Genomic DNA, 25,689 nt, shown 5'->3' on the forward strand with positions numbered 1-25,689 from the left:
ATAGAAAATGGGCACAGTGTTACCAGTCAAAGCACATGGTCAAAAGGACATACATTCATAAAAATTAGAAAGTTTAACTTTTTTCTGTTTAAAATTAGTTATTGCATATGCAACATGGTTAAAGAAGATCTGTCTTGTATTGTATTTTAGCATACTCGGCACTTGCTTAGAACAAAGGCCAAAGAAGGAACAGTGCAGAAACAATTTATTATGCAAACAAATCCCAATGCGTTTTAAGGCTGAGGAACCTCTTTTTCAGGGGAAATTCTTCATAAATTACAATACACAGCTTTTCTCTAACAAAATGCATTAATATATGGGAAAGGTGCACTAAATGTATGAGATGGCCCTAATGTGGTTTCTATTGTTCGAGAATCTCTCTGTAAATACATTATCTACAGGCTAGAATTTTATATGCTTAAAAAAAAAAAAGCACATTGCAGAATTTATATAGAAAGATGCATATGCATCAATAGCTATTTATTTTAAACAAAAATAGGCAATTGGTGTTCTCAAACTGGAAGTATGCTAGATTGAATTTACCTCTTAGTGCTCCAAAGGAAATCTATATGCAAATAGCATTTAGGCAACAAAATTACACACCTCATCTTCTTTAGCTTTGTCTTTTAGGTCAGTGTCATTAGAGGTGCCCAGAGAAGTTGCCTTAGGCTCCAGGTAGCAGAGAGACAGAGCGACAGGAAGGGACAATGTGAGCGAGAAAGGAACAGACTGGAAAGCAGAAAGAAGCAGCACAAAAATAAGGAGGAATGAGGGAATGAAAGAAGGAGAAGTAATAGGAATATAGTGCTGAAGAGCAGGTGGGAGAAAGGAGATGCAAACCTCAGGAAGACTAGGAAAACTAATGTAACCATCCTCATCAAGCAGTGAAGAGAAACTGAAAGGAAAGCATTTGCTTAAACTAAACAGAAAGCTAGGCACAATATCTTTGTAACCAGTGCTTCTGTAAACTTCTCCCTCTAATGCAAGAGGAAGACAATGGCCAGTCACCAAGAGATGCATGGGTTCCAAGCTATTAGTAAGGGACTTCTCTTCATTTCTCCCATACACTGGTGTTTCTTTCAGAGGACTGCAATTCACACTGCCTGAGGGTGTATACACTGGTTTACCAATGTAATCATCCTCTGAAATGTCTGAAAACATGTCCATTTCAGGGATAGCAGAAAGGTTAGAGGGACAGGATAAAACTGAGTAAATAGGAGGTGTAGTTTGATGCATGTATGCAGGCTGGAAGGAGAAAGAAAAGAAAGTCCAACCACAGATGTAGATGACATCATGGTACGTATTAATGTATATTTGTGGGCAGAAGGAATATACAAAGGGAGAGGGGAAGGGAAAGAAACTTGTTAGTGAGCACATTTACTTAACAGTAGGGATAGCACTACTATTATACTATGGATGCCACAAACATTCATAAATCCCATTGGTTTCAAATCAGCCAACATGAAATCCAGACTCCTGGATTACCAGTTTTTTTGTTTTGATTGTTGCCTTCTTGTAAGGCTCTGTAGTTTGGGTCTGTAGTAGTGCAGTCACAATAGATGAAAGAAGACACACATTCAAAGCTTTAACACAAAGTGGGGAGTGAAATAGCCGATGAGAACAAGCAATGTTTTGAATTATAACTTTGAAGCTAAGCCCCTCAAGAAACAGGTTTACATAAAGTATTCACCTTTTGAGGGCAAACATTAGGTTTGTAGCAAAGTTACAACACATATTTATTTGTCTAACCATCAAATAGCAACATAGAAAGAGACAAATATCCAGTACCCCATAGACAATACAAAAGATTACAACCAAAGAAGATTTGATCATGAATTTCTAAGGATTATGCTTCTTATGTCATTCAATGTGCTCTGAACACCAGAAAACAAACAAATGACATTTTAAATGAAAACAAATAAGAATATCTATTTTTCATTGTAAACTGCCCAGAGATGCAAGTTTTGGGCAGTACAGAAATATTTTAAATAAATAAATAATAAAATAAATATCCATATTTCAAGCAGATTCAATCTCTTCTAAAATAAATTATCTATTCTTGTGCTTAAAGAACTATATTCACTCTAAGAACGAACATAAACATCTGATAAATACATGTGTGCATCACACATTATTGTGGTCTCTTTGCACAATTATTCAGAGTAGATTGCAAGCTGAATACAATAAAATATAGGTGGCAAAGCCATGAATATGTCATAATATTGACTTAAACATCGATACAGTACGGATTTGACCCCCTCACATTTGCAAGAAATTAGATACTGAAGTTTCTGGCTAGGGATGATGGGAGTTGTAGTTCAACAACAGCTGAAGGGCCAAGTCTGCCCACCTCTGCTCTAGCAAACAGTGGTTGGGGGGGGGGGCAGTGCACAATTTCTTCCCAATTTATCCGTCTGCGTAGATTGGTCCATGCTAAGCCCAGTCCATAAAGGCAGGCCATCCAGTGCCACAGTTTTAAAACATAACCACTCATAACAAAAAAATTATAAGTAAAAAGAGTAGGGCAGCTCCACTACAGTACATGCAGCACTATAGTTTGAATAAATTTCCAAAATCTATTTCTTATACAAAATTGACAGTTAACATTAAAAATCATACCTTTCCATCATCTAATTGTGGCATTTTGGCTATGTCTCCATCCTCATCTCTGCCTTCCCCATCTTTTAATTTCAACTGTCCAGCAACTTCAAACATTCTATCACCAGCAGGTCCCACTGCTGCAGCAGAGAAGTCCTTAAGCAGGCTCTGGTCTGTGATACCTACTGGAGCTACAGAAAGGGGTTTAAATTAACATAGCTATGTGTAAGATAAATATTTCAGAGTACCTTTATCTTTATCTTTAGATTTTAAATGTGATCCAATCACATTTGAAAATTCCACTGAATTCTGGTTTTAGTAAAGGCAACAACAGAAGAAGAAGTGCATACCTAATATGACAATGCTATGTTTGGGGGGGGGGGAATTAGGCACAAGAAAGTTACACTTTTAAACAGAACACTAGAAGAAAATACAGATTGCCTTTCACTGCTAATCCAACCCAGTTGCCTAGGTATTAAAAACTTGACAGAGTATGTATTTTAGCAAATTCAAGACTCATAGATATGCCTACACATGCTCTGTATATTCATTCGATATTTATATTGTGGTGACCAGGAGAAGGGGCTATAAAAATGTGTTTGAACAAGAGATGTGCATCCTAACAGTAATTCAGGCATTAGAATACATTTCAACACAGAACTGTTAATTCTGCTCTGCTGCAAATATTTAATAGTTTTGTAGCCACTGCAAGAGATAGCCCTGAATACCAACCACTATGCATTAATATTCTGTACTATGTACATAGGTTCATTTCTCTGAAGGGCTTATACCAAGTGATACTGGCATTTAAAATAGATTAAGTCATTTAAATGCTTAATTAAATTAATTAAATTTTGATATTTATACATGCTTTCAGATATCACTATATACAAAATAAAATGAGAACATAATCTAATGGTTTTGCTTTACTTTCTATTTGTTTGATTAATTTATATGCCACCTGACTCCAGAGGTTCCAGGCAGTTCAAACACAAACAAGAACAGCTATTAAAACAAGAATTAAAAATCTAACACATTCAAAAATTACAGCAATTAAAAAATCTAAACAATTAAAAATTTGAAACTCAGAAATTACTAAAAGCCTGGCTAAAAAAAAAGTGTCTTAAGGACTCTTTTGAAGGCTGGTAAAGATGTTAAACCATGAATGTCTACAGGGAGCACATTCCACAGCCTAGGAGCGACTACAGAGAAGGCCCACTCCTGAATCACCTCCAGACAAGCTGGCAGTATATGGAGATGGACCTCTCTTGATGATCTTAATGTGCAGTGGGGATCATGTAGGAGGCGGCGCTTTCCCAGGTAACCCAGTCCTAAGCCACTTAGGGCTTTTAAAGTAATTACCAGCACTTTGTATTTTGCCTGGAAACCTACTGGAAACCCAATGCAACTGCTTTAAAACAGGCATAATATGGTCTCTCTGAGACACCCCAGAGACCAGTCTAGCCGCGGCATTTTGAACCAACGGAAGTTTCCGAACCATAGTCAAAGGCAGCCCCACATAGAGCACATTGCAGAAGTCAAGCCTAGAGGTTACCAGAGAGTGTACCACAGTTCTAATATCATTATCCTCAAGGAACGGACACAGCTGTCGTATCCATTGAAGTTGATAGAAAGTGTTCCTGGATATAACCTCAACCTGAGAAACCAGAGTGAGGCCTGGGTCCAGAAGCACTCCCAAGCTATGTACTGTATAGTGGTGTGCCCGAACCGGTCCGGCGGCCATTCCAAAGAATGGCCGAACTGCCGGACTGGTCCGGCCCTGCCTGGTCCGGGTCCGGGTGGGGGGTATGCCCTTAAGGGCGGGACGGCTTGCTTAGCCCTCCCGCCTCCTTGCCCTCGCCAGCGCCCGTATTTCCTAGTATAGGGGCACTGGAAACCAGCCGCCCCCCCCGCCGCGGCGGCGGCGAAAGTACTCCCAATGCCAGCCCTCCCTCCCTCCCAGCTAGCTGGCCGTCCGCCCGCCCTCCTGCCCGCCCGCCCGCTCACCGTTCACCGGATAGAAAATGAGAGGAGCTCCGGCACAGAGCTCCTCTCGTTTAGAAGGCCTCCGGCAGAATGGTGTTTTGTGCGCGCATGCGCGTGCCGCAAAACACGCCGTTCGCCGGAGGCCCGGTCTACCCGCCGGGAAAGGGCCGGGTAGACCGGGCCTCCGATTGCTGGGTAGACCGGGCCTCCGATCGCCGGAGGCCCGGTCTACCCAGCGATCGGAGGCCCGGTCTACCTGGCCCTTTCCCGGCGGGTAGACTGGGCCTCCGATCGCCGGAGGCCCGGTCTACCCAGCGATCGGCGGCCCGGTCTACCCAGCCCTTTCCCGGCAGGTAGACCGGGCCTCCGGCGAACGGTGTGCTTTGTGGTGCGCGCATGCGCGCGCGCGCGCAAAACACCATTCTGCCGGAGGCCTTCTAAACGAGAGGAGCTCTGTGCCGGAGCTCCTCTCGTTTTCTATCCGGTGAACGGTGAGCGAGCGGGAGGGCGGCCAGCTAGCTGGGAGGGAGGGAGGGCTGGCATTGGGAGTACTTTCGCCGCGGCGGGGGGGGGCTGGTTTCCAGCGCCCCTATACTAGAAAATACGGGCGCTGGCGGGGGCAAGGAGGCGGGAGGGCTAAGCAAGCCCTCCCCGCCCTAAAAACAAGGCCCCCCTTCGGTGCCGGTCCGGACTTCTCCGGACCGTGCACATCACTAGTACTGTACCTGTTCCTTCGAGGGGAGTGCAACCCCATCCAGAACAGGAAGATCTATTACATCCCTCAAAGTATGACACCCCCCCTTCACCATGAGTACTTCTGTCTTGCTTGGATTCAATTTATTATCCCTCATACAGGCCATTACTGCCTGTAGGCAGGCATTTGGTGGGGCTATGCCATTTCCAGTTGACAATGTCATGGAGAAATAGATTTGGGTGTCATCAGCATATTGATAACACCATGTTTCCAAATCTCCTGATGATCTCACCCAGAGGTTTCAGGAAGATGTTAAAAAGCATCGGAGACAGGATGGAGTCCTGAGAGACACCATACAATAGCTCTTGTTTCAGAGAGCAACGTTCTCCGAGCAACACCATCTGAAATCTACCAAAGAGATAGGAATGGAACCACTGCACGTTAGCACTTAGTTCTGGCAGAAAGGTCTCAGAAGGTGATTATGTGTGGTTGCTTATCAACTCATCAGGCCTAGATCTTAATCCACTGTGTTCTAGCAGAGACCAACGCCACCAAGGCTGCAATCTTTTGCACGGTTACCTGAGAGTTAAATTCCACTGGGTTAGCTCAATGGAGCTAACATGTATGTGCTATGACTGAGCATGTCCAGTAAGGAAAGACTGTCCCATACCTTCCCAGAGATTATTATAAGAACGCGTTTGCATTGGGGACGTCCCAAGGATAGAACCACTGGAAGCTGTAAAGTGGGAATCACTGTTGTTCAAGAGTCTGAAATTTTAAGGATTGGGAAAGATGTGTATTGATTCAATGACCAACTTACAAGGGAAAAAGTCTGACTTAGGGGGCCAGGGAAGGATCTAAGTAGGGTAAGCTGGGAAAGGTTGGAAAAGAATGAACTTAAATTTTTGACATCTTCCAAACTACAGTTTCTCCATCTCCAGGTTTCCTCTAAACCATAGTATACCAAGATGTCCAACTGGGTAACTATGTTAAGCTTTAAACTCCAAACTCTGATTTGAAGTAAGTTTTCAAATCTATAGTTTAGAAGTTAGTACTAACCATAAATGCCCAATTCAAACATCACAACAACTGATGGTTAGAGAAAACTAGGGAAGTAGGGATGTGCACAGACCGGTCCGGAGCCCATTCTAAGGGCCTCCGGACCGGTCCGGACCTGGGGCCTTCCATACCTTCCTGCCGCCCCTTCCCGTTTCTTGTCAAAAGGCTTCAAAAGCCTCACTGCGTGTGCGCACATCATACACACGTGCCACGTCCTACATCACATGTGTGCACATGTCGGGCACACACGTGCGATGGACGTGACGCATGCGACATGTGCACGTGCAGTGAGGCTTTTGAAGAGGAACAGAGGAAGGGGAGGCAGGAAGGTACCCTGTTGCCCCAAATGCTTACAAAACTGAGAGCGCTGGAGGGGGGAAAGCGGCAGGAGGGGTAAGTACACCCTCCCTCGCCCTTAAAGAGCCCCGCTCCCCAGTGCCAGACCGCGGAGGTGCGGTTCCGTGCACACCACTACAGGGAAGTGGAGGACAGAATCATGCACAAGACCATAGCACATTCCTGATTTTCTGATAATCTGGTGAGCCAGAGTTCTTGAATGAGGATAGGAGAAACATACTCAAAATTGCAATGGGTGGATTAGGTACAACAAGGAAGTATAAGTAGTGAAAGTTTGGGATGCTGAAGATCAGGCTTCAGTTTCACATCCTAATTAACTGATATTACTATCACTGATCAATCTAATGATTAATTGTATTTTTGGTGAGTTGCCTGGTTCAGAAATAAAACAGAATGAGGACTGAATCCTGACTATGTGATGTGCCTAGTCTTGTGGGGTGTGCAGAGAGAAAAGATTCTACTTCCTATCCTAACTTACAACAAGGCAGAATCCCTCATTATCTATGAACTGGGCAACAGTTCTGAACAGTTTCAAAATAAAACAAGATTCCAGCTTCAGATACTGGCTTATTTTAAACCTCTGGCTAGAATAAGATTGCCCAGGACTGCCCCGTTCAACACAAGATGGGTTCACACAATCAATCCCATGTTAGTTTGATGGGAATCTGAGTGCTTGTGCTCCCGTGGAGTTGGTAATCTTAGATCTGAAGTTAATTTGACAATCTATCTTGGCTTCATGTCAGTTTGATGCAGTGTCAATCTGAGATTCCCGGTAATGGCTTGGTTCTCACAAGATACTCAATGGGAGTACACATGCCTTGGAAATCTGACTCCTGTCAAACTAGCAGGAGATAGATTGTGAGAAACTGCCCATAATGACAGATTCTGGCTTGTTCTAAGCCAAGATCAGAAGTAGAATCCTCCCTTTCACATACAAAGATTAGGAGGGTGCATATGCACAAGGCCAAGGAACATTGCATGAAACCAGGATTCAGTCCTGGCTTCACATTACATCTGATTCTAGCCAGTGTATAAGAACTGCCAAGACAACTATTAATATTACATTGTATTAAATACTGTGTTAAAATGATATCATTAAAAAAAAATCAGTGTAGAATTTGAACATGTTAAGTAACATTTTCAAATGCTCTCTTATCCCATCAACTTTTGTAAAGACACAAAAAATATTTTTCCATCTAGAAGCACTACAGGATTTGTAGGATACCTGAAAGCTTGTTTTGTGATCCTACGCCATTCACATATAAGTAATTAGGAGGAACACACATGTGAGGACTGTTGGAGTAGCCCTTCCTGTGTGTCCTGAGAGAAAGGCCAGAAAAGAGGTGCACAAGCTAGGGAGCTCTTGTCCTGAGTTCATGAAAAGACCATCAATGCTCTGAGACAACACTGCTTTGTAAATGCTATATAACTTGCTTGTTTATTTTTAATATTGTAAGCAGCTTTGGGTACCTTGGTCAAGGCAGAAAGACAGTACAAAAGTGCATCAAATAAATAAATAAATGTTGCAGTTTAGTCAGTCTCATTTTTCTACAGTATTATAAGGCTCTAAGGAGTCAGTAAGCAGGTTACCAATGTTGGTCAGACTATCTTACCACCATCAAGACTCCTAGACACACGCTTGCTAGAGGTGCGTTCAAAGTATGGAGCAGGCCTTTTTATGAGGGTGCTAGCTTCCCGTGTCTGTGTTTGTGTACGCCCACTGTAACGGAACTTGGAACCCAATGTCAGGAACTTGGCCTTTGGGGGTTGTTCTGGTGATACAAGTCTACAAACAGAAAGAGAACATACACAGAGGTACTTTCAAGACCATAAAAAGATACCATCTTATTGTAGAAAGTAAATGGTTTCAGTAAGTGTTTTCAGAATAAAAAACCTGTTATATTTTTGTACCTGCTTGTTTTGTAATTTGAAGTGTAACTTTGTGTTTGATAACATACCAACACACATCATATCATTATATTCAAAATGTACTTGATTAGGCAACATTCTTACCTCTAACATTATTGATTAAATATACTGCTACATGACTGGTTCTTTAAGCAGCCAAACCTGAAAGTATCTTGTGCTTGATTAGCTGTCTCTTTCTAGATGGGCCATGAATGTAGTATGGTTTTGCCCATGCTCATAAGGCTGTGTTACTAAAACTGTAGGACAGATTAATCCAGATAGATTACCCTACTGTCATCACTTGTACTGCCAGATTTCACAGTCCCTGCTGCCATTATTCTTCCTAAAAAGAAGAGGCATTAACAATAGGCTTGTTTCCTGAACATATGGAAAAAGTCTCAGGGACAAGATATTAATGTTCCCAGTGTTGTCGTTTTCCCATCATGCTGAACTGAACATACACCCTTAAGATGGTAACTGCTACTCTCGAGCAGATATGGAAAGTTTCCTCCCAGTGAACAAAAGTGTTCACTCATACATACATTGTAGTTAGAACATGCCTTTGTGGTGAGCACCCAGTAGCTCTGCAGGCCCCAAAGGTAAAACTCAGGCCTGTGTCTGGTGTGGCTGGTTTGCAAGAAATTGAAGTGTGAACTTTGATTCTGCTGAGCCAAAGTAATTGAACGGAATTGTTTATTCCTTAGTCAAGGCCTGAGGAGAGGGGAAATTTACTCCATCCTGCCTTGGAGTTGTTTATGTGCTGTGCTATGTGCTGTGCTATGTGGATGCCAATTATGAGAACTAGCTTAAAACTTGATATGTTAATCATATTTAGAAGGTCTTAGAAAATCACATTTTAGTATCAGTACATGTATGCATTTGGAGTACATACTTTCACACAGCAACTGCTGAATTGCTTTTATAAGATATCTCCTGATAACATTTCTTATATGTTATTTTCTAATAACAATTCTTGGCATGCTATCTCTAAAAAATATTTCTTGGAATTGAAGGCGCCAACGAAACTTGGAGAACTGACCACAGGCCGTCAAGCTGGACATAAACAGGATTGTTGCCATCTAAATTCAGTAAACATGTTAGACGGACCCTACTTGAGTGAAGGGTGGGAGACCCAATAATGTTTATTTTAGAATGGCGACTCTTAAGAGTTGATGTGACTGTCTTGGATCTGGGATGGGACCAACCAACTTGGGGAGAGTTTATAAAAGAACCCCGCCCCTACACACAAAACCCCCCCACTATACTACACCACTAGCTGGACACACTAGGAGAGGAGCCCTATTCAGACCCAAGGGAGTTGGATGTGCCTTATCAGGGTGTTGGGGAGAAGAAAACCCCTGATCTTGCCTTGTGGATTAGTTTGTGGATTTTAGGCTATTGAAGCAACACGTGCCTCGTAGCCATTCTTGGACATAGCTGCCTGGGCAGCTTACAGCCTCCTAGCACTCCTCCCCTCCCACGGCCTCCTGAAGATACAGGCAGTTGGACCAGTAAATATTTCCAACAAGAATGCTTCCCTCCAGAACCAGCTTACCTTTCTTATCCTGTCTTAGCTTCCTTCACTCTCTGTCTCCCCTGCTTCCCAGCAGGGTCACTCTCTGCCCGTTAGCTGGTCTAACAGCATTCTGCCTCGGTCTGCTCTCCTTGCTGCCACTTTTCCTCCCCTTTCATTCCCTCCTCCTCTTCCCTTTGTCTCTGGCTCATCCTCTCTAATAAAACGCTTGGTGTCCGTCCGTGGACGGACACCAAGCATGCATTCGTGCCTCACCTGTTCTGGGCATGCGCGGAGCGCATGCCCAGAACAGAGCAAGGGAGGCACGAACAACAGGACCCGGCGGCCATCTTGGGCGGCCAGAAGCGGCCGCCCCGAAGACGCCAGGTAAGCGGTGGCGGGGGACACTGGCCGAGGCGGCGGCAAAGCCGCCACCTCGGCCAGAGGACGCGGTGCGGCCAAGGCGGCGGCAGAGCCATGGCCGCAGCCTGGCCGCACCGCCGAAGCCGGGCGGGGGAAGCTGGCCGAGGTGGCGGCGGAGCCACCGCCGAAGCCGGGTGGCTGGGAGTCCTTGGGGCCCTTGCCCAGCCGGGCAGACCGGCCGGGAATGTGAGGCGGGGGCTGCCCAGACTGGACCGGACCGGCAGGAGTGCCCCCAGAGTCCGCCCGGCCGCTGATTGAGGGGGGAAGAGGCGGCGGGGGAAGCTGGCCAAGGCGGCGGCAGAGCCGGGAGGAAGGGCGAATTTGGGCCCCTTCCCTTCCTAGCGCCCGTTATTCAACGGGCTAAAATTTACTTGTTACTAATATGTCAGAACTAGCATCCAATCTCAAACTTTCTCTCTCTCTCTTCTCAGCCTTCCGGCTCAGTCACTGAAACGACAAGAGTGGGCGTTTGCTTTTGCCCCTCCCTCTCTGTCTCGGCCCCTCGACTTGGAGACTATGTGTGGCTTTCTGCTTTCTGTTTAAGCAAACTTGGGTTATTTGGGAACAAAACTGGAGATACTAACATTGCTAAGCCTTGTAAGCTGTATTAAAGAGGGGAAGAGGTGAATTTAAAAACTGTTTAAAAACTGCTTGCAAAAGTAGAAGATATATGCCTTTTTTTCCCTGTTGCAGCTGGGCTGTGGAAATTGTTTTGGTCTGTTACTATGCAGCAGTAGAGATAAGACTGGAGTTTGGCCGCTAGCCCAGACTAGACAGGAATGTATTTCTAAAGTACGCAGAGCAGAAATTGCCTCATAGCTGTTAACTGTTTCCAGTGAGAATGAATGATTTTAGAATGCTGTTGAGAACTCTACATTACAATGAATAAGTATTTTGTTTAAATGCTCATGTGCTTAATTGGCAGAATGTAACCATAGTTTCAATAAAGCTTTTAAAATTCTATCTGTGTGGAACGCTTCTTATCTCCCTCTTTCCCGAACGTACGTGATCTCACGGATAACGTATCTGAAGTAACCTGATTGGCTACATTTGTGTTAGTGACAGCCAGGATGTTCACAACACTTTCTTCTATAAATGTCTAAAATACTGTAAGATAATCAATACTACAAAGATTATCAACTTCAAGAGCCTCCACAATAGTTTATGCAATAAAGGCCACCACATTTCAATTTGTTGCAAGACAACATTTGTGGGTGCTTTAGCTGGAGTAGCTTGCCGGGAGAGAGGCCTCAACCACTGATGGACAGGAAATCAATGGGGAAAGAGAGTGAGAGAGTACAGATGAGACTGGAAAAGTGATAGAGGAAGAAGGCTTCATGGCCAAGCCAAAATCAGCTGCATTTTAGGAATCATAATCCATACTCTTGAAACTGTTGAATGATCAACTAACTACAGTCATGCCTTTCTCTGATGCACCCTCTTAAATAGCTAACTCTCATTTTAACCCTGGAATCACAGGGGAAAGTGGTTGATCAAGGAAGTAGATTTCAACCTAAGATTCAAAATTTGACATAGGTCCACTGAAAACTTTCAACAGATTTAAAGTTCACATGACATATGAGGTGTTTTTTTTAAACTTTCAAGACTAAATAGTTACATGCCACAATTTTATAGCTGCTGCTATGAATGTCTGTGAGCGCATTCAAGAGAACAAGAGTTTTCCCAAAGTCTATTTTTAGCAGCATAATATCAGAAAAGCTACAGCATTCATTCCATTTTTCCCCTCTACCTGCTGAGAAATCTCTTAAAAGAAGAAAAAAATACTTCCTTAGTAAGGTGATGTTAAAAGGATGTTTTAATGTATTAAGTTTTATTATACAGAAGAATTAGAAATTATGGCTATACAAGATCTTCAAAATGATAAAAGTGAAAATGAAACATTTCAGGTTTTATGCTATTTGCTAAAATCTGAAGCAGAGGCTTTGCATGAAATAAAAATGTTTTTGGATAGCACTGTTAAGATGGCAAGGCAAAGATGATGAGTATACATTATATATTTATTATACACATTCGTGCTGGTGGCAGAGATGCATTAAGCTGTATTCAAACACACCCAAGGCCTTTACTGATGGTAAGAAAATTTTTTTGTCTTACCAAAAAAATGCTATGCATCCAGAGGGAAAGCATACGATTCCCACCACCATCTGCCCTCACCCAAGGTTGATGCATGCATGCTAGCTTCTTAATATTGAATTCTAGCAGACTGAGGCAAAATTCAGATATGTTACTCATAGACCTGTCTTTGGAAGTATTCCGTAGAAGTGCTGGAGATGTGTGGCCTCCAACAGATCCGACTTCCCTCATCACAGGCTCCTTTTGACTCTCCAATGCTCACCTTCTCCAGGTGGAGGAGAACACCAAAAGCGGGGTGCTGATGCTGGATTCTTTTGTCAGCCAGCTCCTTGGCAGAATGATCTAGCTGGAGAAAGTGTGCATGCATATGGGTGTGTGTGGGGGGGGGAGAGAGATGAGAGCCTCTTCCCCTTAATGCACTGTGAATTAATGTAGGTCTCCACTTGCACTATGTATAGAAGTGCTAGCGCACAATTCACCATTTGGAGGTAGTGCTGCAGAACCTCTGACTTTAAAAAACTGCACAGGAGTTCTGCACAAACTTCATTTAATGCATGGCAGTAGTTCAGCATAAATATTTTCACTCACTAAAACTGCACTTACTATATTACAGCATTGCTAGCGTCTGGCTGTGATGTCAATGAAGCAGAAGGAAGATCAGATTATATTTAAGATCAGCACCAACAGTGCTGATGACATCAAAGAGAAACATTTTTGCCTGATGACATCAAAGAGAAACAGGGATTTGCAGAACAGCTCAAACATTTAATCCTTTCCCTTGCACCATTTCTAATCAAAATCAGCAGTCCAAGCTGTTTTTGTCCCTGAGGGGGAGGTGGGGGTGGGGAGAGATAGGACTTCATAGCTCAATTGTTAAGGAATATTACCTATAAAAAGTATGATGCTCCACACAAACCTTCCATAACCTTTTTGCAGCCCGATGGTTTGGCAACTTGAATCCAATAGTACTTTCAAACTGTTCCAGCTGGAAAGATTCCACAAAACAAAATTCACATCATTTCAGAAAGTTCAGTCTACATTCAATTACTGCACCATACAGTAAAGCAAGTTTCTTACCTGTAGCTAATATTCTTTGAGTGGTGATCTGTGCAGTCACACCTATGTGCAGTATCTGTACCTGCACAAATACATAGGTATCACAGAATACCCAATATGTCTTTAGGGACATATTTCTGACAGTAAAAAAGGCTTTTTTAGGAAGGGGAGAGAAACAAAAATTGCTCCCTTTCCCCTTCTCTGCCTGCAGGGCTTTGCCACAGCTAGTCTCCAGGCTCTCTGAGAGAGTGCAGCCTTTCTTTTGCCCTTGTACTGCTGCACATTATGTGAACTGATGCTTTTAAATTGTTTCAATTACATTTTTCCCAGTGAAAAAATAAATGCTGCTAACAACTTTCAAACTTTGTTTCAAAGACTTTTGGAAAGGCAGTATAAATATTGGACAAAACAATTTCACTCCGGCATGATGTAGTGGTTACAGTGTTGGACTGGAGTGGGGGGAACCGGGTTCAAATCCCCATTCAACCATGAAATTTATTGGGCAACTCTGGACCAGACACTTGTTTCTCAGCCTAACCTTCTTCACAGGATTGTTGTGAGGATAAACATAACTCTGGAATCCTTGGATATAAGTGTAAACATACATACATACATAGCTAAACTATGTGTGATAAAATGAGACTACATGTCCTACAATCGAATCAATTTAAGTTCCTATCCTGCATGTATTCTAAAGGCTCCCTCCTAGAAGGTTATGAAGATGAACCTATGGGTCATTCTAGCTTGGTAGGCGATTGTGTACACGATCATCGCTGGGTAGCTGGGCTCTCTACTGGTCACCACAATTTCTGGCAGAGAGCTGGGGGGAAGGAGTGGCCTCACAGAGCAGAAGGGCTGCAATACTAAGAGCAGCTACTCTGCTGCTCACGCACTGCATTCTGGATCCATGGAGGACCCAGTGCGAACTTTCCCCCTCCCACTGGCAGAGTGTTTGCGTGCGTGTGCAATTGGAAAAGTTCATGATATTTGTTTGCGGGGAGGCAGGTCAGAGCCTGCCTCCCCTCCAGCCATTTGAAGTATGAGGATGAGAGGTCATGTGAACCGCTGCGAAGGAATCACTCCTTCCCATTATGTTTTATGGTTTGTTTTTCTTAAGTTTGTTCAGTGTTCCCTCCAGACTCTGCAGGGATTAAAAGGTAAACCTTCTAACAGCCAAGTCTAAGGTAAAAGTCGTCTGCTGCAAAGTTTTGGAGGAAAAGTTATAATGTGTTGTGATTGGTTGTCTCCAGGCAGAGACGGAAGGTTCTGGCTGCCTAAGGGAAGAAACACCCTGATTGGTTAATGTATCCTTTTGGAACTGTATAAAAGGAAGGGTTAAGAACATAAGAACAGCCCTGCTGGATCAGGCCCAAGGCCCATCTAGTCCAGCATCCTGTTTCTCACAGTGGCCCACCAGATGCCACTGGAAGCCACAGGCAGGAGTTGAGGGCGTGCCCTCTCTCCTGCCATTACTCCCCTGCAACTGGTACTCAGAGGCACCCTGCCCTTGAGGCGGGAGGTGGCCCACAGCCCTCCGACTAGTGGCCATTGATAGACCTCTCCTCCATGAAGTCATCCAAACCCCTCTTAAAGCCATCCAGGTTGTTGGCTGTCACCACATCCTGTGGCAGAGAGTTCCACAAGTGTATCATGCGTTGTGTGAAAAAGTACTTCCGTTTGTTGGTCCTAGTCCTCCTGGCAATCAGGATGGCTTGAACAGCAAGGTGGAGAGTAGCTGTGGGAGAAGAGTTCTGTGAGAGTAAGTGATGCCAGGGGCGTAACTACTATTAGGCAAGGGGAGGCAGTCGTCTTGGGGCCCCACTGCCTCGAAGGCCCCCCCAGAGGCACATCACATGACTCTTCACCCGCCCATGTTGCACCCCCTATGAATTATGTTGAGTCTCTTGGAGATCGGCAAGAGCAGATAGTAAAAAAAACTAGATTGTGAAGTGTGTTTGTGTGTGTATATCACCGAGGGGCCCATTTTAAAATCTTGTCTCTGGGCCCCCTCCAACCTTGCTACACCCCTGAGTGTTGAATGTTGTGTGAGCTGAATGTTGTGTGAGCCAGAAGGCTGGAACGCCAGCAGGGATGGGTTGGGCTGAAACTGCAAGGGAAGATAGCAGTGAGGGAGCTGGTCCTACTAGAACCTGTTAGGCCTTGGAAGAGAAGGCTAGGAAGCTTGCTTGTTTTATATTTTGAACTCTGTACTTTTTCCAACTAAACTAACTAACTAAATAAATAATCTGCCCACTTTATTTGCCACACTACTGAGTTTTGATATTGTTTTTGAAAGACAAAGAGTTCAGTAACTGGGAGTGGAACCAATCACACAAGCTAAAAATTTATTTTTGGTGGAAGCAGATGGTTAGACTGAGGGCCAACTGAGGCCAAGCCCTCTCATCAGCCTTTATGACAGCTTAGTTTTCAAGTTAATAAGATAACTGCTTCCTTCAAGAATCTTTTGGAGGCACTTCACTTTCAGACACATTTAATGGGCATCAAACTGCCACAGTGATTTCAAGAATAAATATCTCACTCTTAAATAAATATCTCACTCTTAAATAAATATCTCACTGTTCATTCCAATTGACACGTGTTTTTGATGCTTGGAGGCTGAAATTGCTTTATGAGAAAACCCTAATGTAAACAAATGGGTTTGGCTTAAAAGCTTTGGTTTTAGGTTCAGGTACAAAAAAATTCTACACCTCTTCGGTGAGACCCTATCCATACAAATGGAGCTGCATAGTAACTAATTTAAGGACAAAGTTAGCCTGTCATTTCAAGAAGCAGGTTTTCAGAACAATTGTCCTTAATACCTCTGGCACATGAAAATGCACACTGGAACCCTAACAATATCTAAGATAAAATGGTACATGGAAGGGTACTGGTGCAGACAAAGCAATACATTTTCAAAAGCCATATGAACTGTTTAAAAGACTAGCCTGTATTTTTACATAGCTTTTTAGAGGACAGCCAAATACTTACCTCAGTTGGTCTGACTTTAATATAGAAATTACTGCGTTTGTAAGATATTTTTAAAATTTTGGGCCAGGCAAAACGGTTGATTCGGAGTCTGTCCTTGTAAATTAGTAGGCCATTGGCACACACACCCAATGTGATGTCCACACCTTCAGAATCCTATCAAGACAATTATAAAAGCAATTTCAAACTCAATATTGCAGAAGTACTGAAGTGGAAAAAGAGAGAGACAGTAAGTGGCATCCAGAATACCACCTGCATAAATGGAAAACATTCTACTCCTGCAAAGTAGGGAGAGGGATAATTTTCTGACAATCATACTTTCTCTGAGCCCCCTCTGACCTGGAAAAACCTGCTCCTGAGGGTCCTCCAACCCTCAGGGACATATTTTCAGATATATGGGGCCTGCAAAGAGAAAGCAAAAATCAACCTCTCCTTGTACAGGAACATCTTCTATTTGTGTCTGGATGCTGCTCAATAACAGTAAGAAAATACTCTAAAGAAGCCAAAATGACAAGCATTAGAATTATCTGAGAACAGAGGTTAGAACAGAAAGTAGGGGTTTAAGAGGAGTAAAAGAGCAACAGAAGAATAAGATTGAAATAATGTGTGAAATGGTACCCCAAAAATTAGTTAATGTTTGTATGAGGTAAAAAGATGACTAATTTTGGATCAAATTTTTGAAATACCAATTAAATAGCAAGGTTGTATGAGACAGAAATGGAGTGTTATGACATTGAAACCTTAAAGAGAGGAATCAAATATAACATGGCTCCTACCTTGAAAAAAAGGACCAATGTTATCTTTGTTTAAAACAAACAAAGCCCAGTTTTGAACTAATTAAACTTATAATGGAGTATCTAGCCACACTGAATCAAGTGCTGAACAGTAAAAGCTGGGAATCATGAACATAAGTGATAAGAGATCAAAATACTACAGAAAAGGAACAAGAGAAATAAGTAGTAAACATAGGTGGCCCAGTACAGAGCTTTGAAAAATCACCAGGTGGTAACAAGAATGAACCAGGATTGCCTTTTAAAGAGGCAAGGGGAAGAGAAGAAACTTAAACCTAGAATGAATATGAACAAAAAAATCCAAAGGCGGCAAAGATGAGATTCAGCAGTCTTTCATGCAGAAAAGGGAAGAGGAGAGGAGAGAGCTGGTCTAGGAGAGGAGAGCTGGTCTTGTGGTAGCAAGCATGACTTGCCCCCTTAGCTAAGCAGGGTCCACCCTGGTTGCATATGAATGGGAGACTAGAAGTGTAAGCACTGTAAGATGTTCTCCTCAGGGGATGGAGCCGCTCTGGGAAGAGCAGAAGGTTTCAAGTTCCCTCCCTGGCTTCTTCAAGATAGGGCTGAGAGAGATTCCTGCCTGCAACCTTGGAGAAGCCACTGCCATTCTGTGAAAACAATACTGAGCTAGATAGACCAATGTTCTGACTCAGTATATGGTAGCTTCCTATGTTCCTCCCTGTGAAACCTGGAGATGTGTAGTAAGGCACTTCTTAGAAATTCACATTAGAGCTTTGTTAAAAATAATGTGGTTTACAGACAAACCTAAGCATGCCTACTCAGAAGTTAGTCCCCCTGTGTTCAATAGGAATTACTCCCAAGAACACAGTACATATATCTGCAACATTAGAGAAGCATGTGCTTACTGGCAATGAGTATGTGCGATGCAAGCCTGTCTTTTGAAGTCAGTAGCCAATCGTCTAACTAAAGGAAAATCATTATGCCCCTGGTTCTGAAGTGCACCACAACTACCGCCATGCACATTGTGAAGATCCAGGGGGCAAGTGCAGGGGCCAAACAGTAGCACTTGATAACGGTAAATTGAGTTGCCCACTGTGAATCTCAGGTATTTCCTGATCCCTATGTGAAAATAAGCATCCAGCAGATCTAACGTTGCAAGCCACCATTCCTGATGCAGGAGCGGCAGAATGTCCTGCAACATTTTTATTCAATCCTTTTTCACATGTACAAACTTGTTCAGGTGTCTCAGGTCCATTATAGGGCTAATTCTGCCATCCCTTTTGGGGATCTGAAAGTAGCGAGAGTAGAAACCATCCCGCCTCTGTGCCCACTGCACCAGGACAATCACTTTTTTGTTCAACAATTCCTGTACCTCCTCCTGTAGGGCCGGAGTTGCCCTTGTAAAGCGCATCCTTTTGTAGATTGATCGTGTCTTGAACTCTATGGCGTAGCCCACAGAGACTATCTGCAACATCTGCAATGTTACGTGGTGCCATGCTGGGGCATGGCTTGACAGCTTGATGTTGCTGGCTAAAGATGTTATTTGTGCCTGATTGGTGTTGTAGGCAGCCACGTTCAGAAGTACAGTGCTGGGGTAGGCTCCCGTCTGGTCCAGGTCAGAGTCATCAGATGTTGAGAGGTGTGATGGGCTGTTGTTGCTCATAAAGATGCTGTTTCTGGGCCTCCACCTGTTTATTGTGTTGGCTCTGATTGACAGTGTTGCCATAAAACTTTTAGCAGTAAACTTCGACTGCTTAAGCTTATCCATTGTAGAGTCCATCTGTTCAGAGAAGAGGCCCTTTCCATCAAAGCAGAGCCCCTCTATTTTATCCTTCATATCATACTGAAGGGAGGCTGATCTGAGCCATGCATGATGCCTCAAAGTGATTATGACAGCCATGCCCCTAGACTCAGCTAAGTGCTTAGCTGTACTCAGCTGCTGGTGGGTCAAGGCTGTTGATTTCACCATTGTATTTTTGATACGGGCTTTAAACTCTTCTGGAGTAAGTTTGTCCATGCCCTGCCCCAAGCAGTCCCAGAGGCAGTGATTGTATTTTGCCATGCAGGCTGAGTAATTGGCTATCTTCACAGACAGGCAGGCCATAGAATAGATCTTCCAAGCACATCTCATTTCCTGCCTTCCTTGTCTGCAGGTGTTGTATGTCACCGGCCTGTTCTTGAAGAAGTGGAACAGTCTATTACTAGAGAATTGGTGCTTAAGCAGGTATGTATTTTCAGCTTCTTGCATTCCACAGAGGCCCTCTAATCTCTTTGATGTAGGTGTGGAAGTATGTACTCCCCCACCCCACGTGCACTGCACAGCTTTAGATATCACAGGGAGAAGAGGTAAGGGAGAAGAGGTGCTGACAATGCTTTGGCCATAAAATTGTAGACATCAATGGTAGCTGTTTGCTTGAGATGAAGCCCCAATGCCTCCGCCATCGCTTTTATTTGTATATGGTAGGCCTTCACCTCCTCTGTAGGAGATACATGTGAAGGCATAGCAATCAGTGAGGGATCTTGATCAACCATCTCCGTATCTGACACAGTGTCAGAAGAGCCATGATTATTATTTCTTGTTTAAACAGTGAGACAGGTGTTACTGACTGGTTTGTCAATCCAGACATCGAGTCCTTCCCAAGGACCTAGGATGGCTGAATTTTATCTTCAATACTGTTGTATAGTATAGATATTGTCGCAAAATATAGGGTGTTCCCAGTAAAGTTGCTTTTTGTAATTGGCTAATGGTGATTTCTGTGGCCCCTATAGTGTTGAGGGGCTCTTCAAGTTGTTTTGGAATTGCACCCAGGGTGCCAATTACCACTGGGATTATTTTTGTCTTTTTCTGCCACAGCCTTTCAATTTCAATTTGTAGATCTTTGTATTTTGTTATTTTCTCTATTTCTTTTTCTTCTATTTTGCTATGTCAATTATTTTAACTTGTTTTTCTTTCTTCTCGACTACAGTTATAGCTGGTGTATTGTGTGGCAGATGTTTGTCTTTTTGTAGTCGGAAGTCCCATAATATTTTTGCATCTTCATTTTCTACAACTTTTTCAATTATATGGTCCCACCAATTTTTGGCTACAGGTAGCTTGTATTTTTTGCAGATGTTCCAGTGTATCATCCCTGCTACTTTGTCATTCCTTTGTTTGTAGTCAGTCTGTGCAATCTTTTTACAACAGCTGATTAGGTGGCCCACTGTTTCATCAGCTTCTTTACAAAGGCAGCACTTGCTGTTTGTTGTTGACTTTTCAACTTTTGCTCATATTGCATTTTTCTTAGTGCCTGTTCTTGTGCAGCCAATATTAAACGCTCAGTTTCTTTCTTCAAGTTGCCATTCTTAAGCCATCGCCAGGTCTTGGTGATGTCTGATTTTCCAGTTATATTGTGCAAGTATTGACCATGCAGTGGCTTATTTTTCCATTTTTCTGCTCGGTTCTTGACTTGTTCTTTCTTGTAGGCCTGCTTTGTTTCATTGGAGTTGAATAGTTTCTCATTATTGACCATTTGAAGTGCATCTTCTTTACTGTCCTTTATATATTCTTCAAGGCCTCTTTTCTTCTCCTCTACTGTTTGATGGACATTCCTCTTCCACCTGAGCTGCGAGGGAGGTATAGCCTATCTACATCACTGCGGGGGTGCAGAGCATTATTGATGGTCATTATTTTCCTGGTCTTACGATCTAGCGTCTTTAGCTCTGCGTGAGTCCAGTTTATTATTCCAGCAGTGTATCTGATAACAGGTATAGCCCTGGTGTTTATGGTGTTCCCGCCATTGAGTTTGGACTTGAGGATTTTTCTAGCTCTCCTGATGTATTCACTTTCAGTTTTTCTTTTAACTTCAGTGTGTGAGATGTTATCAGCCTGGAGAATGCCCAAGTATTTGTAAGGTTCTTTCTCTTCCAGGTTTGTAATGTTCTTTCTCTTCCAGGTTTGTAATGTTCTTTCTCTTCCAGGTTTGTAATGTTCTTTCTCTTCCAGGTTCTTGATGTTGCTTCCATTGGGCAGTTCTATTCCTTCTGTTTTTGTTATTTTTCCTCTGTTCATTATTCATGCAGCACACTTGTCTAGTCCAAACTCCATTGCTATATCGCTACTGAATATACGGACAGTGTTTAGCAGTGATTCGATTTCTGACTGGGACTTTCCATACAACTTCAGATCGTCCATGTATTACTACTACTACTACTACTACTACATTTATATCCCGCTCTTCCTCCAAGGAGCCCAGAGTGGTGTACTACATACTTGAGTTTCTCTTTCACAACAACCCTGTGAAGTAGGTTAGGCTGAGAGAGAAGTGACTGGCCCAGAGTCACCCACCTAGTTTCATGCCTGAATGGGGATTTGAACTCGGGTCTCCCCGGTCCTAGTCCAGCACTCTAACCACTACACCATGCTGGCACCAACGAAGACAATGATCACTTCCAGATGGAGCTGGTGAGGAGTCTGGTTCTTGCTCTCATGCAGGAGGCTCTTGAGGAGGTAGAGACTCAGGCATTGGAGGATTAATCTGTGTTTCAGCTGAAGTTAGCTGCTTCACTTTCATCTGTCTGTTTAGTCATCATTATTGGAGCGGTCGGGGCTCTTCCATCAATGTCTGAGTGGCTGCAACTGCAGTCATCTTTTGCTTCGATACAGGTACAGAAGCATCCCCTGCAGTTCTTACAAGGAAACTGTGGGGAAAGGACACCACCAGCGAGTTGTTTGTCAAACATGGATGTCTTTCATGATCTATCCTCCTGGTAATTTATGCTAGTCCTAAGGAATCCTGTCCAAAACCACAAGAGCGGGTAGGTGATGTATTTTGGTGCAATAAACCTCATGTGTGCCAACTGGTTGTAGTGGCTAGATGCGCTGCTGTAAGCACATAACACACAAGTGGGCGCTGCTGATTAGTAGCTTACTCCACCACCTCTTGAGGCTCTGCATGAGGGCCACACTCTACAGACTGTGGGAATTCCCTAAACATCAGTATAGATGGGGTAGTGTGATTTGAGTAGCATTGAAAGCAGAGATTGGAGATTGCGCTGAGTTGGGGTCCAAAGCTCCAGTCTCCTCAATATCATCAGCATCAGCATCTTTGATCTTGAAAGTGATCAGGGCTCGATAACGTGGAGTAACCTGTCCCATCAGAACTGGTGTATGCAGTGCTGAGGGTACATCTCACACTGTCAGCATCAATGGCGATCTTATTGGAGTCTTTGCCGGTGAAAGAGATGCCGCTCTGGGTACCGAGGCAGACCTCAACACCGTAGGAGTTGTTGGCCTTGGTGTCGAAGGCCTCAAGATCAATCAAGGTAGAACCAGAGCAGGAGTCAAAGCAGAGCACGTTGAAGTTGATGCTGACAGCTGCAACGCCGATGCCCTCAAAGTCGAAGACAGCTCCTTCACTGCCAATGCCTTCTTAAGAAGCCTTCCCTGGGTCTCTTAGAAATGGGTAGTTATAGACCAGTCCCCAATCTCCCTTGGTTGGGCAAGATGATTGAGAGGGTAGTGGCCAACCAGCTCCAGGCAGTTTTGGAGGAAACTGATTATCTAGACTCATTTCAAACTAGCTTTAGAGCTAGCTATAGGGTTGAGACAACCTTGATCATCCTGATAGATGACCTTTACTGGGGAATAGACAGAGCAGTGTGACTCTGCTAATTCTTTGGGATCTCTCGGTGGCGTTCGATACCATCAACCGTGGTGTCCTTCTGCATCACCTGGGAGAGTTAGGGATAGGGGGCACTGCTTTGCAGTGGTTCTGCATCTATCTTTCAGGCAGAGTCCAGATGGTGGAGCTTGGTGACAGTTGTTTCTCAAAACAGGAGCTGTTATATGAAGTCCCTCAGGGCTCCATTCTGTCACCAATGCTTTTTAATATCTACATGAAACTGCTGGGTGAGGTAATCAAGAGATTTAGTGCTGGGTGTTAGAATGCTGATGTCACCAAAATTTACTTCTCCTTGTTATCCTCATCATCAGAAAATGGCATTCATTCCCTAAATAAGTTTCCGGACAAAATGCAAAGTGCTGGTTATAACCTATAAAGCCCTAAACAGCTTAGGCCCATGGTACTTAAGACAGCGTCTTTTTCTGCATGATCCCCATCGTCCACTGCGTACATTAGGGGAGGCTTGTCTGTGGCTATCTTCATGTTGTCTGGTGGCCACCAAGGGACGGGCCTTCTCTGTTGTCGCCCCGAGACTTTGGAACGCGCTTCCTGTGGGAATAAGAGTCTCCCCATCTCTAGTTGCTTTTAAAAAGTGTCTAAAGACTCATCTTTTTACCAAGGCCTTTTAGCTTTTTAACTTTGGATTGTTTATTATTTGTTTTTAGTATTTAATTGATTTTAATGTTTTGGTTTTGTTTGTTGTGAACTGAGACCATGGGTTGGGGACGGTATAAAAATGTGCTAAATAAATAAATAGATAGATAGATAGATAGATACTGCCTGCCTACAGGCAGTAATGGGCTGGATGAATCCATTTGGGCCAGCGTGGTGTAGTGGTTAGAGTGCTGGACTAGGGCCATGGAGACCCACGTTCAAATCCCCATTCAGCCATGATACTAGCTGGGTGACTCTGGGCCAGTCACTTCTCTCTCAGCCCAACCTACTTCACAGGGTTGTTGTGAGGAGAAACCTAGGTATGTAGTACACCGCTCTGGGCTCCTTGGAGGAAGAGCGGGATATAAATGTTAATAATAATTAATAATAATAATAATAATAATAATAATAATAATTAATAAAAATTATTATTATTATTATTATTATTATTATTATTAATCCAATTGAAAATGAATCCAGGCAAGACAGAAGTGCTCATTTTAGGGGCTCAGAATTTGAGGGACAAGTTAGATCTTTCTGTATTGGACAGGGTTACACTCCCCCAACAGGAATAGGTATGCAGCTTGGGGGTACTCCTGGACTCAGGCCTCACCCTAGTATCTCAGGTGGAGGCTATGGCCAGGAGTGCTTTCTGTCAGCTACAGCTGATTCAACACTGTGTCCATTCCTTGAAGAGGATGACATCAAAACAGTGGTGAACCCTGCTAACTTGGCAAAAAGGCACCTTTAACGTGGTGATTCTCTTTTATTTAGCAGGGGGAGATTAACTGGCCCTATCCACTCCCAGCACAGTACCTCCAATAACTGTTGCTGGTGTATATCTTATGTTTATTTTTAGATTGTGAGCCCTTTGGGGACAGGGATCCATCTTATTTATTTATTATTGCTCTGTGTAAACCACCCTGAGCCATTTTTGGAAGGGTGGTATAGAAATCGAATTCATCATCATCATCATCATCAGCAGCAGCAGCAGCAGCAGCAGCAGCAGCAGCAGGTAACCTCCGGGCTTGACTATTGCAATGTGCTTTTTGTGGGGCTGCCTTTGTACATAGTTTGGAAACTTTAGTTAGTTCAAAATGCGGCAGCCGGACTAGTGTCTGGGTTAATCCAGAGAGACCATATTATGCCTGTCTTAAAACAGTTGCACTGGCTGCCGATATGTTTCCGGTCAAAATACGAAGTGCTGGTTATTACCTTTAAAGCCCTGAACAGCTTGGGTCCAGGTTACCTTAGAGCACCTTCTTCTGCATGATCCCCACTGCATGTTAAGGTCATCTGAGGAGGTTCATCTAGTGGCAACTCAGAAGTGGGCCTTCTCTGTAGCTGCTCCTAGGTTGTGGAATGCACTCCTGGCAGAAATTCATAGTCTGAGTTCATTGTTGGATTTCAGGAGAGCCCTTAAAACCTATCTGTGTGGCCTGGCCTACCAGGGTTTTTAAACTGTTTTAAATGTTTTAATTGTTAATGGTTTTATGCTGTCTTTAAACTGTTCTGTAATGTTTGTTCTTAAAAGGATTGATTTGTGGGTTTTATTTTTTAGTTGTGCATCGCCCAGATCCGTTTGGATGGGGCGGTATATAAATGAAATGAATGAATGAATGAATGACTGAATGCCGAGTCCGAGCTTGGTGCCGATAACTTCAACACCGATGTTATGACTACATCCTGTGCTGTCAACGGAGAGGGAATATCTTCCAATGTTGATTACTTTTTCTGTTTGGCAGGCTCCGATGCCTCCACCATTTTGTCTCCATGCCTCTTTGGTGGTTTCAGAGACTTAAAAACAGGCGCCGAGGGTTTAGATTGAGCCGCAGTCTCGGCTCTTGGGCCAGAAGACTTCGCAGACGAGCTTGCCCCCTCCTTAGATGAACCTGGGGACTTAAAACATTGTCAAACAGAGAAGCCCTCAAACAAAGCTCCCTGTTGCAGGAG

General features: G+C 43.5%; 1 protein-coding gene across 25 annotated transcripts in view; it reads right to left on the reverse strand.

Moving 5' to 3' along the window:
- The window catches only part of EPB41L2 (erythrocyte membrane protein band 4.1 like 2), a 205,544-nt gene that overhangs the window by 44,462 nt on the left and 135,393 nt on the right, over positions 1 to 25,689 (reverse strand). For all 25 annotated transcript variants that reach the window (XM_053286906.1, XM_053286887.1, XM_053286894.1 and 22 more), the window contains exons 9-12: positions 16,677 to 16,829; positions 13,520 to 13,617; positions 8,308 to 8,480; positions 2,620 to 2,789 (exon numbers count right to left, since the gene is read on the reverse strand). In XM_053286906.1, the coding sequence (XP_053142881.1) occupies positions 2,620 to 2,789; positions 8,308 to 8,480; positions 13,520 to 13,617; positions 16,677 to 16,829 (594 nt within the window). The remainder of the gene's footprint in view (positions 1 to 2,619; positions 2,790 to 8,307; positions 8,481 to 13,519; positions 13,618 to 16,676; positions 16,830 to 25,689) is intronic.

Source organism: Hemicordylus capensis, chromosome 1 (assembly GCF_027244095.1).
Source record: "Hemicordylus capensis ecotype Gifberg chromosome 1, rHemCap1.1.pri, whole genome shotgun sequence".
NCBI lineage: Eukaryota > Metazoa > Chordata > Lepidosauria > Squamata > Cordylidae > Hemicordylus > Hemicordylus capensis.